This window comes from Falco naumanni, chromosome 5, assembly GCF_017639655.2.
Source record: "Falco naumanni isolate bFalNau1 chromosome 5, bFalNau1.pat, whole genome shotgun sequence".
Classification (NCBI taxonomy): Eukaryota; Metazoa; Chordata; class Aves; order Falconiformes; family Falconidae; genus Falco; species Falco naumanni.
Window position 1 is genome coordinate 19797505 of NC_054058.1, and position 14246 is coordinate 19811750.

Genomic DNA, 14246 nt, shown 5'->3' on the forward strand with positions numbered 1-14246 from the left:
GGTATCTCAGCCTATGTAAACTGCTTTGCAGATGTAATGCTCTGTTTCTATGATGCACTATATGAATATAACCTTAAAGTGTACATTTCATGATAGAATCCAGAACCCTTTTTCCAGGCAAAACAAATAACGTACAATTCCTCAAGTGATCTTGAGGAATTAATTCCTTTCAAGGCTTTATTAATTATTGCTTTGTAGTTGTGACTCTTCCAGTACCACCACCTGCTTACAGAACCCTTGAAAATATGGGGCATCTTAAATGAGTCAGTAAATAAATACTTCATAAGTAGAAGCCGGCACTCAGTTCTGCCCCTCAGTAAAACAGCTGTGTGTATTTCTTGTGGCAAATTAGGAAAAGCCTTTTAACTAGATGAGATAGTTAGGATTCTGAATCCCAGAAGCTAAACTCTGTAGTCAATGGGAAAGAAATGTTCTACTGCAGTGCTTAAAGTTAGGGAAAGCACAGCAACCATCCTGCAAGAAAACTTCACATTGCCCATTTTATTTTCGGCTTTGCTTTTCCAGTTCTACTAGCAAATCTTCCTGTATTAGGTTTGCATGGTAATGTTTTGGTAGCAGGGGGGCTACAAGTGTGGCTTCTGTGAGAAGCTGCTAGAAGCTTCCCCCATGTCTGATAGAACCAGTGGCAGCCAGCTCCAAGGCAGACCCACTCCTGGGCCAAGGCTGAGCCCATCAGTGATGGCGGTAGTGCCTCTGGGGTAATGTATTTAGGAAGAGGACAAAGTTCACAGCAATTGCATCCAAAGAGAGGAGTAAGAGTATGTGAGAGCAACGACTCTGCAGACACTAAGGTCAGTGAAGGAGGAGGGCAGGAGGTGCTCCAGGCACCAAAATAGAGGTTTCCCTGCGGCCTGTGGTGAAGACCATGGTGGGACAGGCTGTTCCCCTGCAGCCTACAGAGGTTAATGGGTCCAGAGGGGACCCACACTGGAGTAGTCTGTTCCTGAAGGACCGCATCCTGTGGAAGGGATCCATGCTGCAGCAGTTCATGAAGAACTGTAGCCCATGGGAAGGACTCATGTTGGAGAGGTTCACGGAGGACTGTTTCCTGTGGGAAGGACCCCACGCTGGAGCAGGGGAAGAATGTGAGGAGTCCTTCTTCTGAGGAGGAAGGAGTGGCAGAATGAGTGATGAACTGACGGCAACCCCCATTCCCCATCCCCTTACACCGCTGTGGGGGAGGAGGCAGAGAAAATAAGGAGTGAAGTTAAGCACGGGAAGATGGGAGGGGTGGGGGGAAGGTGTTTTTTAAGATTTGGTTTTATTATTTATTATCCTACCCTGATTTGATTGGTAATAAATTAAATTGATTTTCCCCAAGTTGAATCTGTTTTGTACATGACAGTCACTGGTGAATGATCTCTCCCTGTCCTTACCTTCACCCATGAGCCTTTCATTATATCTTTTCTCCCCTGTCCAGCTGAGGCAATGGTAGAGCAGCTGTGGTGGGCACCAGACGTCCAGTCAGGGTCAACCCAGTACACTTCCTTTGTAATTTTACTTCTAGATTATACATGGGTTTTTTTCCCCAATGGTAACAAATCTACTTTCTTCTCTTCACTAAATTGTGTTTTGACTTGCCTAACTCAATTGTTTTTATTTACCATCTACTGCTAGTATTGCATTTGCACGAGTCCATTTAGAGAACCCTAAGCCCTTCTTATATTCTGGAATTAAGTTTGTACAGGGGATGCAGGGCAAGTACAGTGCTCTATGGTCTGTATGTGTATTTTAGGAAGGTCCACTTAAAATCAGTGTTTGTGTTCTGGAAGCTAGTATCTAGAGGATGGAGAAAGGCTTTATGAACCAATCTAATGACAGGACCACATCATTAGATGTGTTCTTAAAAGTGATGTTCAGCAGCTGGGTTACTTGTTAGAACTTTTTCTTGGCTGGACAATATCCATGGAGGAAATTGCTTTGTTTCCAATTTTATTGTACAATTCTGCACTTTGCTAGCATCAATAATTATTATTATTTTTTAAATGCTTCCCAATAATAGGAATAGTTTTGGCATAATCTGACTAAAAAATTAGGAATACCACTACTTTGGTAACCTGATGTAGAGAAACATAAGGAAGTAGTTCTAACACACTTTGGAGTCAGCATTTTTAAATGAGGGACATCATCACGCAGAACCAAAGAAATTTGTCCAAAGAGACATAAAAGAGAGAGAAGGTAATTTGTAACCTGGATGAAGATGATTCATGAGGTTTGATGCTGGCGCTACGATCCCTTCTTACTGGAGCTGGCTCCAGTGTCGGTAGTCCTGTGGCTGACGTTGTTGTGGTCCAAGTTGAGGACACTCGCCTCAGCAGTCCTGGAGGCAAACTTCTCCGTAAGCGCTAGAGAGAAATCAGTTGCTTAGAGTTATATAGGCTTAAAAAAAACCTTTAAACATGCAGAAGAACTTTTCCATTTGATTAATTCTGCCTGACAACACCTAGTGAGGTATCTTAAATCTGCATTCTCCCAGGTATTATGGTGCCTACCTTTTATTCAAATCAACACAGCTGATGCTTTAAATGCTTGGGGGGTCTAGACCAGTCTCCCTATTTTAAGTTAAAAAAAGGTATATATCCACAACCACATAGTCACAAATGTTCAACACCTGGAGCTCTCACTGGAGTCAGCCAGTGTTCATTGTGCTCTTTAAAAATTTTGGTCTTACATGATGTGGCCAAAGGCACTTAAACAAGTCATCAGGGCCAGAAAGGTGACAGAGGGATTAGAGCATCTGCCATAGAAGGAAAGGCTGAGCTAGCTGATATTGCTCAGTTTGGAGAAGAGATGGCTCAGGGGAGATCTTACCAATGTACATATATATAAATACCTGAAGGGAGGGTGTAAAGAAGATGAAGCCAGGCTTTTTCCAGTGATGTCCAGTGACAGGACAAGACACAATAGGTCACAAACTGATATATAAGAAATTCCATTTAAATGTAAGAAAGTATTTTTTACTGTGAGGATAACTGAACACTGAGAGAAGTTGCCCAGAGAGGCTGTGGAGTCTACAGCCATGGAGAACTCAGAACCCAACTGGACATCCTCCTGAGCAACCAGCTCTAGGCTGAGCCTAAAGAAACCTGCTCCAGGGTCAACTTGCTTAAGCTGAGGGATTGGACTAGATGATCTCTGGACTGGACTAGAAGATCTCCAGATGTACTTTCAGCCTCAGCTATTCTGTGATTTAAACTGTCATGAATGCTTAAAATCAGAGATTCAAGGCAAGGAAGGCAGTAAAAAAAAGTAAGGGAGGGGAGCTCCAACTTTTTTCCCTGCTATATCTACCCAATCCAAAGATCAGACACTGAAATAAAACCTTTGTGCTCTGGGATATGATGTCTCCTGAAAAGCTTAGAGAAAGCATCACTGTTCACAGCAGATTCTTGACTACCCAGCATTTTTCTTTCACCTGACTCTTTCTTTTCTCCACTAACAGGACTCACATGTGTTTTCTGAATTTTTGAAGGCAGAGATAATAAAGGAAGATGATAGAGTCTTGGTGGGTCCAGATTTCCTGTTGCAGGTGCTATAATTTTGTAAGATGTTTCTCTTGTAGTTCTCATGAAGTGTTTATAGCTAAGAACTGAAATAAATATGTCTCTCTGATGGAGAACTCTGACTTTGCCAGAGGGTTAAGAGATATGAGATGGAAGATGCTTCTGGTTCTGCAGCTCAGACTTACAGATAAATATGTTAACATACTATCTCCTTACCCAAAATGCTCAGTGTCATATGCTTAAGGTAAAGACCCTAAACCTATACTTAGACATTTAAATAAAGGACTACAAACTATTAGATTTATGAACCGTAATACATGTAGGTCAGTGAATTCAGTCAAATTAGTTCTCTGTAGCATTAACTCATTAATTCATCCTTCATTTCTCTTCTCCTCACTAGGTATTATGCAGCAGCAAATTGGTAACTGTTCACTGTGTTTGCTCATGTGATGGCAGTGTTCTTCAATTTAACTCTTCCCCTCAGAGCCCAGAGATCAGCCATTACAGACACGTACATTAAAACAAACTGGAAAATGTGCTTAAAAAAATCTAAACAGCCATTTCATATATACAGCTGCTACACAGGCAGATAGGGTAATAATTATCAACCCACTAAAATATATTAAAAAAAGAATCACAGGTGTTGCAATTCAGATGTCAGGAAATGCTGGAACGAATGGTGGCTGTGCCATTTGAACCGTTAAAAGCATTCACCTGTGCGACATATTCTCCCTATATTTGATTTTAAAAAAGAAAACTGCAGTACAGAAGTATTTTGGTTTAGTTTCAAAAGTGAAACGTAAACCTTGCAGGACAGCTAATTAGCAACAAACCTACAATTCAAATGACTTCAAAGCTGGTGTTCTTTCTAGTTGTTCACTTACTAAATGTGGGTGGTTAACAGTGGGTTTTTTTGGGGTTTTTTGTTTGTTTTTTTTATTTATTGTGGGATTCCTGAGCATTCAGAAAGCCATCTGTCAAGGCAGTAATATATGGTTGCTTTTTTTTTTTTTTAGTCTTCTTTTTCTTCTCAAGACTAATTCTCATAAGGTCATATTTGTCACACTAAGTGTATGATCTTTTTTGTTTGGTATACAACATTTCAAACTTGATCCAAAGCACCTGGAGGTCATCAACAGAGACTTTTTAATTAACTTCTCTAGGTTTCACACCTATAGCTAAAGGAAGGAAGGAAGAGACTGAAATTCATAGAGAATTTCCAACTCCAGTCTTCAAAGTGGGCAGAAAGGTCCCTCATATTAATTCCCCACTGCTCATTGAGTAGTCACCCTACATGCAGAGGCTCAATTTTTTGAGTGGGAAGGGGAATATCTGGGTGAGAAGTAATGGGGGAGACTTGTAAGTCTGGATGCTGAAAGGCTTTTGTTTGCTCTGCTCCCTATCATTTCTTCTCTCTTAAGCTCCAGCCAACACCTGCAAGGAAATACATACACCATCTATGTGAGCTAACCTGTGTTAAATATAATTTTCTAAAGATTCCTAAAGCAAAGTTAACCTGGCCATGAATTGAATGATACACAGGAATTGTCTTACTATCAAACCAACAGTTTACTTAGCTGTCCTTTTATAGTAGAGCATGACTAGTGCATAAGATGTTAATCTGAAGCAAACAAGCAAAAAGTGACACCTCCCACTACTCCTGTGTTTTCCCTTTAGGGAGAGTCAAGTTACAAGATGACAGTCAGGGACCAGTACTCACCTTGGGAATAGCTAGTTTCTCTCCTTTCTCCGGACATTCCTCTGAGTCGGAGCAGGTGTAGTTCTCACTGAAGGACACCAAAGGGTTCACCCTTGGCTTGTGGATGGCCTGGAAAGTTAACTGCGTATTAAGCAGGTTGCTCACTGTTCTCAGTGAAGTACACACGTTGGGGGGCAGCGATGGATCGGCTAGAAGGTCTGTAATGAGCCCATGTGCTTCTCCCATGACAGCAATATCCACTGTGATACTGGTACCAGAAGACTAAAGATGACAAAAATAATAGATGTAAGACAATAGAAGTGATCAACCTGCTGAGCAGTATCTAAAGCTGTGGTGAACTCTCCATAACTTTTGTTAAAGCAGTTACCCACAGTGGAAAAATAACATGAAATAATTATTTAAATAAGGAGAACCATGCTGAATATATTGATCATCAGGCATAATGCTCACAGTCCACAAAGAGTCTGGAATTTCATCATATCTGGTTTCACAGCTTTCACCATCTGCATCGGACTTAACCCACTTGAATGAATTGCTCAGGCTCCCTACAGAGACACAGTCATTAGCTAGGGGTTATTTGCACAAATGATTTTGGAGATATAACTTAGGATGGGAGGAGTGTCTCCTGACAGATACCTTTCTACTAACTACAGAGGCATCTAGAACAACTGATGTTCAATGCTTATGCTTAGATGAATGAAATGCATCCCACGCATATACTGAGATCTTAAAAATATCTCCACAGTATTAAAATATAGCATTCCAGTACAGTGGCAACAACAGCCTTCTCCAAGCAACTGTGTATTGGGTAGCTATACCAAAATTGAAATGGAGTAAAGAATGTATTTTCCAGTCCTTATTATATTTAGACAGAAGTGATGAGAACAGTTACAGTACAGACTTGTATGACCAATTCAGACAGTCCTTACTTTGTCTTGGGTTTGAGATATATACCTACTTTACATATATCATTTAGGAAGAATTATCATCTAAAGTGATACATAAGCAGGAATAATACTAAGGAGCAGCTCATATCACTGACAAATCTTACACACCCTGCCCCAGCACATGTATATAATTCATCTGTAAATGACGCACTGCAAAACAACTGTGGCCCAGGCAACTGTCTTCATATGTGTAGTCCATCCATCACACGCACAGGTAATCTAACACAGCTGTAGCACCGGGCTTCCAGCACATGCACAAAAGGGTTGACCCATAAACGCATCTTTGAGTTTCTCCAGAACTTCCTGACATTCAGCAGCTTCAGCTACCATCTGTCCCAAAACCCAGTAAGGCAATATGTTGGCACCAAAAGAAATTCTACTGCCAGAAGCAGGAAAGTTGTCAAGTCTATGAATTGACAGATATACGATACAATTGCAAAAGACTGAAGGTCTTTAAAATCTATGAGAAGAACAGTGACACTGGATGCACACAGAAGTACACCAGCTAGAAATGCAAGAGGCATATGAACTTTCAAGGCAGCAGTGAGGTTCCAGCCTCATTAGCTGGTGCACTATAAATCATCATAAATTCTGCATGGAATCATTAATTCAAGACACTCCAAGACCGATCATTTTTCCTTGCTGTGTTTCTGACACATGAGCTCAATCCTGCTGCTACTGTTTGGGACTTTTCAGCAGGTGTATGTGCAGTTTGCCAGAGAACATCCCAGGAGACCTTGTACTAATTTGTTATCATGTATTTCTTAGAAAAAACTAAGATACAGTGTTTTTCAAATGGGAAGTTATGCCTGTAAAAAGAGCAAAAGGTTTCTTGGAGCAGCAAGTACATAGCATGGAGAACTAGGCAGGCTGCTTAGCAAAAGAGTGGTCGAAGTGACTCCCCAGTGATAGCATTTAAGGACCTCACAACACATCAAAGAACAGCATAGCAGAGCTTTACACTGCTTCATTCTCACAAAAGGTTTCACAGGAAATAGCGAAGTATTTCTGAGGAAAGTGATGTATTAGCTAAGTATACCTAAACCTCTCCCCACTATTTTCCCAAATTCATAGTGTGGACATCAGGCCCTTGGCAACAGCTGTTTCATTCCACTGATCCACTCATGTTCTTGCTGACACAGAGGTAAGCTGCAGGACCAGAAGACAGGCCTACTCACTCACCATCCTCTCACCAGAAAAACATCCTCTTCTTCCCACACTTCTTTTCTTTGTCATGACATGAAATAAAATAAACCAGAAACTGCTTGATATACTGAAGTGCTATTTCATCCTACTGAAAAAAAAAATAATAGCTGAAGTTAATTTAATGGTTCTTTCATTGCTTAACCTCTCAGGAGTGCGTGTAGAAGATTCTGGCATATGCTAAAGAAAATTCTTAAATTAAAAGACAAGGCTTGGGATGGGAGGAATTAATTATCTATCTTAACCTCAGCCCTGAAAAACAGACCAAAGGGGAGTGAGGGAGAATACATCATCCAAAGTGTGATAGAAGCCTCGTATTTTCAGTAAAACTGCACAATCTACAGTTTGAAATTCTATTAAGCCTGGAGCCTGGAGTTGTTGACTGCCCGTCAGAGACAGAGATTAATACTTCATTGAAGTAAACAAGTCTGACTCAGCGGGCCATAAGCAGGGGCCCAGATTTTGTACAGCAGTAACAGTATTTTGCAAAGCAGCCAGCATTGTTCTCCGTGATTAGTACCAAGTGGGGAGAAGGAGAGCCCTTCTCCTCTCAACGGTGAATTTGTACCACATGGTCTCTGACATGTGGGGAGGCCTTGTCATGTCTTGGTGACCCCTGCCTTGACTCTGGGACCCAGCAGATTTGTCCAACTCAAATGCCAGGCTGTGCTGAGCTGTACCAGGAGCTGGTGCTGAGGACATATGGCCAAGGAAGAGGGACACCACACACCGTGTGTGTCCTCCCTCCTGAGCTGTGCCTGCACCTCACTGTGAAGAACACTCAGATCAAGTTAGGTCCTTAAACCCGTAACACACAGTAACATGCTGCAGCCCATGGCCCACCAGAACAAATCAGTAGAAAAGAAGCGTTTCTCTGTTTGGAAATGTCCCTTGCACCTGGGAAAGGCTTCAGAGCTTGGCAATAGCACATACGATACCACCTCCTCCTCTGCACAACGAGCTCTTTATACAGCAAGGTGGCAGGACCTTTTGCATTTTTGACCAAAAGGGCACTACTTGCAGATCTGACACTTTCAAATGACACCTCACACAAAATCCATGCAATCATCCACCCAGCCCACACAAAGCACACCCAGAGAGGTCAGCTCCATGCCTGTAAGGAGGTGCATGTTGAACATCCCTCACCAGGGCTGAAACAAAACATATATCCTGCCAGCACGGCCCAGCCAGGGTCACCATAAAACATCAAGAGTTACCAATTCGTGCACACGACCTAACGCATTGCACAATACTTCAAAGTGAAAACACTTTACACAGTATGTCAAAGACATTACTATATTGTAGTGAGCTGCCTTAAATGACACACACACGCACATATATATATATATCATAGTTACAGTATTCTTTGAACTACCCATAATGCTTAGAATCCTTAGAATAAGAGAGAAGGGAAAACAGACCAAGCTTAAATTCCTCTCCAGGAAAGAAGCAGAAGAAGGTAAACATTGCTCTAATCCATCAGTTTCAGAACATTAACACCACATCATAAATCAGTACAGTTTATATGTTGCAATTTAATTGCACAGAACTTGGATACAGGAAAAGAGTTTCTTTTTTGAGCAGTTTGAATATTTCATCTATGTCCAGATGAATTTAGGGTACTTATCCAGACTAGTCTGACTAGATAAAATTACAGGTATTGAATGTATTTTTTCTAAAAACAGCTACAAATTGAATGTATGAAAACATTTTAAAATATTTTATTTTTTAGATTCTTTACTGCAAAACAGTAGAGAACTGTGTGTGATTTGCAAACCATTACTGGGAAATTAAACTAAAATGTGTTTCCCTAAAGGACAAGGAAACCTGGAATTTTAATAAAATATATGTGGTAATGTGAAACAATGTAAAGATTTATGCAGGACAATAAATTGCTGAAAATTTTAGATTGCGGTAATTGCACATACGCATCTACACACATGTGCACACATATACCCTCACAGACTTTTTCAGAGTAAAAGTGCATACAAAATCCATGCTCAGACTTTGTGTAGTTTTCTACTAATGTGCATAGCCTTTGCATGAACTGATCTGGATTCTTTCCAAACCACTTTACTCATTGAAACTCAAACGGCAGACAGATACTTGGGAATAGAGGCATGAAAATCATGTTTGCAATCAACACTAACAAACAACTAACTTGATAAACCAAAAAACCCACAAAATACCTGAAAAGCTAAGCTAAAGTGAACTTAATTTCACATGGTCAGTATTCATTTACCAATTTATGCTAATAATTGTGAATGCAGTTTCCTCCCATGAATTTTGGAGAAGACTGGCTTACTGTTCACTTTGTGACTTCATTCTAGCTCTGATTTAAATGATGTTATGCAGTGCTAAAACTGAAATGCTTTAGGGTATGAGAATGGGAAAGCAAACAGGATGGAAACAAAAGCAAAACCAGATCAACTAAACATGCTCATTGATAACCAAGGTAAGGAGCAAAATAAATTCCTTACAATGCTGAAACCCAGCTGTTTTTGCTCTTTCTTTCTTTCATTTTCTCTCCCCACCCCCACCCCCCCTTTCTTTTTAAATTGACATCCAGGTGGGTGTTTTAGGCTGAGGTACCACCTGGAATTCTTAACTGGGGCCAAATGCACTTGCTGTATGTTTTGGGGTTTCTTTTTATGTACAGAAATAAAATAAAGGGTTTTCCCCTAAAGAACTCATATGAAAAATAAGATGGCCAGATCACAGTAGGACGCACTAGAGACTGGGGATAGACCTGTACAGTTCATAGCACCAACTGTGCAATCACCTAAGTTCACACAGGTGAGGGCTTACTGGGAATCTGCAAGAAAACTTTCACATAACAAGAAGTGCACATACTGCTGCATCCGCAGGACCAAATCATAAGTAACGTCTCATACCGTCACACGGTTTCTGTCAGGGCAGGAAACCTGTCTTCAAGGAACACTCTTAAGTGCAATATGAAAACAGTATTCTGGTAAATGCTGATGATCACTTACAATTTTAAAATAATTTGAATAGTTTGGGTTTGAATCTGTAGCATGGCTAGAAAAACAACTTTCAAAATCTGCATAACCTTCTGTAGGCTTCCATATTACATTTCCCAAAATCCCAATTGTGTTCTTCTATTAAATTATATTATGCATAAAATCTAAGAATACCTTTTACCTCACTAGGGGGGAAAAGCAGATAAAACTGTGTAGGAAAAACGAGCTCAGGAGAACAGGAATAACAAATTCCTTTATCCATAAGACCTGATAGATAAATTTAGTTTACGGATTGTTCCTGGTTAACAAAGAGTTGATCCACCTGTGAAGCAGATTTGACAACCTTACACATAAATAGATGCCTTGCTACAAATAAAAGTCTTTCCCCTCCCCATTGGTGTTTTGCATAGGATTCTCACAAAACCAAACTCATCCAGTTTAAAAAATACCACTCTCTCTCCACCCTTCAAGAAAGGACGGTTAACATGACAACACAAAGCCAGTCAAAACTTAAGCACAATAAAACAAACATTTTAAAAAAAAATTAGAAAAAGTTATCAAACAAACTACAAGTCATTTCACACAGCCTTATGTTAAGGAAAAAATGAAGTCTTCATTTGCTGTGGCTTGTACAAGGAAAAGCACTGAAGGCAGAGATACTGGCTTTCTACCACATTACACTCAAGAACACTCTGTAAGTAAAAGAATGGAGGAGGCGAGGGGAAAGAAAGGAAGAAAACAGCATCCAGCATATCTTCAATCTTCACACAATTATGAGCAACAATAAATCACAATCTGATACAGTTTCCAAGTCACATCATGAATGTTCAGGCCAAGCTGTCTGGAAACAAAATTAAAAGCAAATATAATTCTCCATTATTTTAATGTCCACAGAGTGATTTGAAGGATAAACATGAATTGGCTTCTATGGAAATAATGAATCATTTTAAAGGCGCCACAGACTTTACTCCACCTTTCACTGAATGACTAAGGAGAAAAGCGTACAATTCTTTGACATTTCACTTTTATGTATTTAAAGCTGCAGAACTGGAGTCTTACTCAGACTTCTTATTTTTATTTTACTCTTACTCTGTACTAATGCAAGATTTCAGGTCTTCTCTGGCAAGCAAATAGTGCAATTATGAGAATCTTTTCTCCATATTAATGAAGCACAGCATTTCTACTGCTCTCTGGAGATGGAACAGCCACAAGCTCTGTAAGGCATATTCTTTGGTAGGACTGAATGCAGCACCATCTTGTCTCATCACATTGATCAAAGAAAACCTTTCTCATCATAAATTATCCCTGATGTTGCTGCTGATTCTTTCAAGCACCCAGAGCCACATAACTGTAAACCAGACACCGAAGCACAAAAGATGAGCCCCTAATGAGGCAAGACTAGATCTTGTGTGAGCCATAATGATTATGGTTTTGATCCTGGTTATATGGTGTTTGGGATGGCACCACTGTAACCAAACAGACCTTCCTGGCAACAGTTACATTGAAGTCTGTACCTGCAGAGCAGGAAATGTCATGACTGTCACATACAGTGTCTGTAGCCTGAGCACCCACCAGCACAATACCAGAGTCCAAGGATCACATCACAGCCAGAGGAAATCTTTGAAAGTAGTTCTGCAAACAGAGCATCTTATGAAATGGGGCTCACTGAAGTGTTATATTTTTTTGTCCCCTCATCACTCACTGTACTGCAATGAGCTCTGCCCTCAGCAACAGTCGTGTAGCCACACAGCCAGCAGGAGACAGCCATGCCTGGGGCTATGTGCATGCACAGGGCACTCTCTGTAATCTTGCACTGTGTTAAACTGCCAGTCACTTACTACCAAGCAAGGCCACCAGTTTGGACCTTCCTCTGGTATCCCATCTTAGGCTGTCACAAAATTTCTAGGAAGATAATCACCTGTGATGCTTCCTACCATCTCCCACATTTGTCTGAAACCATTGGACAGCGCGATCATGTAAGCCTACATTCTTCACAAAACCAGGATGAAAACATCATTCTTAAATGGCTCTAACATTTAACCTACTCAGAGTAATCACAAACTTTGCAAATACTGAATTTGGAGCCTTTAAGCAAGAGGCACTAGTTTGAGTAGGAAGTACATTTTTTCTTTCTTATAAGACCTGTGGAATGTATCACCATTTATAGCACACTTCGTCTGGGGCTGCAGTTGCCATTGCCACATCCTGCACCTCTACCTTAGGTGACACCATTCACAAAGCTTGTAGCTACAGCTGATTAAACTTCTTCCATTACAGGACCTTTCAGTTTGTGATAGCTTTGTCAGCCAAAGAGCTCAGACTGAAATGTATACTGCCAGGTATTTGTGAATTATTTCAGCTTTTGAGAATTGTTCAGACATTTACAAGAACACTGTTGGAGTGCTCTACCCGTGCTAAAAATTCTTAGTAAACTGATACCACTTAATCTGCAGCAGGCATGGAAGGTGCAGTAAAACCTTTTGCTTTCCCTGTCCTGGTATGTCCAGATTTAGTTATTTAGCTTCTGGTGAAAACAAAACCAAAGCTAGCCTTGTATGATCTCTGTGGGTTGTCAGAAACCAGCCACCAAACTGCCTGAGGATGCTGCCTGCCTGAAGTGCGCACATGTCCATACACTGCCCCTGTGGCCTTGTGCACTGTGCTCAGCATCCCAAGGGCCAAAGGATCACGTTTAATCCAAACTGCACTGCCCGTCTGCAACTCAGACTGACACCTCAACTGACCCTCTTGTTGAGTGACAATGTCACGGTAATTGTTAGCACTGGTAACACCACAATGATTGCTCTCTCTTCAACGCGCAGAATTGGGTGAGGATCTTCCTGGATGGGCCCACAGACGCTCAGAAAGAAGTCTGTCTCATGCCTTTAGCAAAGACAACAATGTTTAACAAAAATAAGTATGTAGAAGATTCTTTTACATATCATACTCAATAAGCAAACTGACATGCCCTCAGGAAAGCATGGCTTCAAAATTTTCCCAGATAATTGGGGGGGAGGGTGGTGGGGCAGAGAGAGAGAGAAAGAATACATTTTAGTCCTAAGCAGTTTTGGTGCCATCTGTAACTTTCAAGGGAAACTATCAGTTCCTGCTTCCAGGTCACCTAGCAAGCTTTCTCAGTTTTGTAACATGCACCAAAAGAAAGTATCTTTGTGGCTGTTGGCAACCAAACAACAACAACAAAATGATAGATTCAGAAATCATCTCAAGGAGTGGGCTGATTAGATTTGGTATGATTCAAGACCTACAGGGTAGGAAAGTCTGCACCTGTGTGGATGCAAGTACTGGATGTAACCCAATGCAACAGTATTCCCCACTATTTATATCTGGCAGAAAGGACCTCAAAATAGCTAACTCCACCAGTACTGACATAAAGTAGTACCTGATTTTCCACATTTCCTCCTGCCACAGTAAAAGTTTCCTCCTGCGCAAGGATCTCAGCTGCTGCTGGAAAACCCCAGAAAGCACTGGGGAAAGGGGCAGAGGGTTGTTCCCCTGACCGTGTGCCGTGGGTAGCACCCCCATCACTCTGCAGTGAGGAGTAAGCTGGAACCAGCTGTACACACACTCTGCCTTGGACTCCTGGTGAAATCCCAGTTCAAATGAAGAGACTCGAGTTTTAGTGACCTTCTGCATAAGGCATCCTGTGAGGATGATCCAGGGAAAGCAGCTCCTGGAAGGAGGCGAGAGCACAGGGTGAACTTCCTGGCTAAAAGCCGCCAGTTGCAGCTTGCAAACCTTGTGGAAACTCTGACGCAGATGTTTGATGTTCTCGGCAGAGCCTTGGGGACTCAGTCACCCAATTCCAAGGGACTTTCCATGCGATGTGGCTGCCGAAAAACCTTAAACTAGC

The 14246-nt window shown here is 41.2% G+C and overlaps 1 protein-coding gene across 1 annotated transcript in view; it reads right to left on the minus strand.

Moving 5' to 3' along the window:
- The window catches only part of PDE3A (phosphodiesterase 3A), a 256342-nt gene that overhangs the window by 47681 nt on the left and 194415 nt on the right, over positions 1–14246 (minus strand). Inside the window, exons 3-4 of the mRNA XM_040595656.1 lie at positions 5245–5505; positions 2212–2366 (exon numbers count right to left, since the gene is read on the minus strand). Of these exons, the coding sequence (XP_040451590.1) occupies positions 2212–2366; positions 5245–5505 (416 nt within the window). The remainder of the gene's footprint in view (positions 1–2211; positions 2367–5244; positions 5506–14246) is intronic.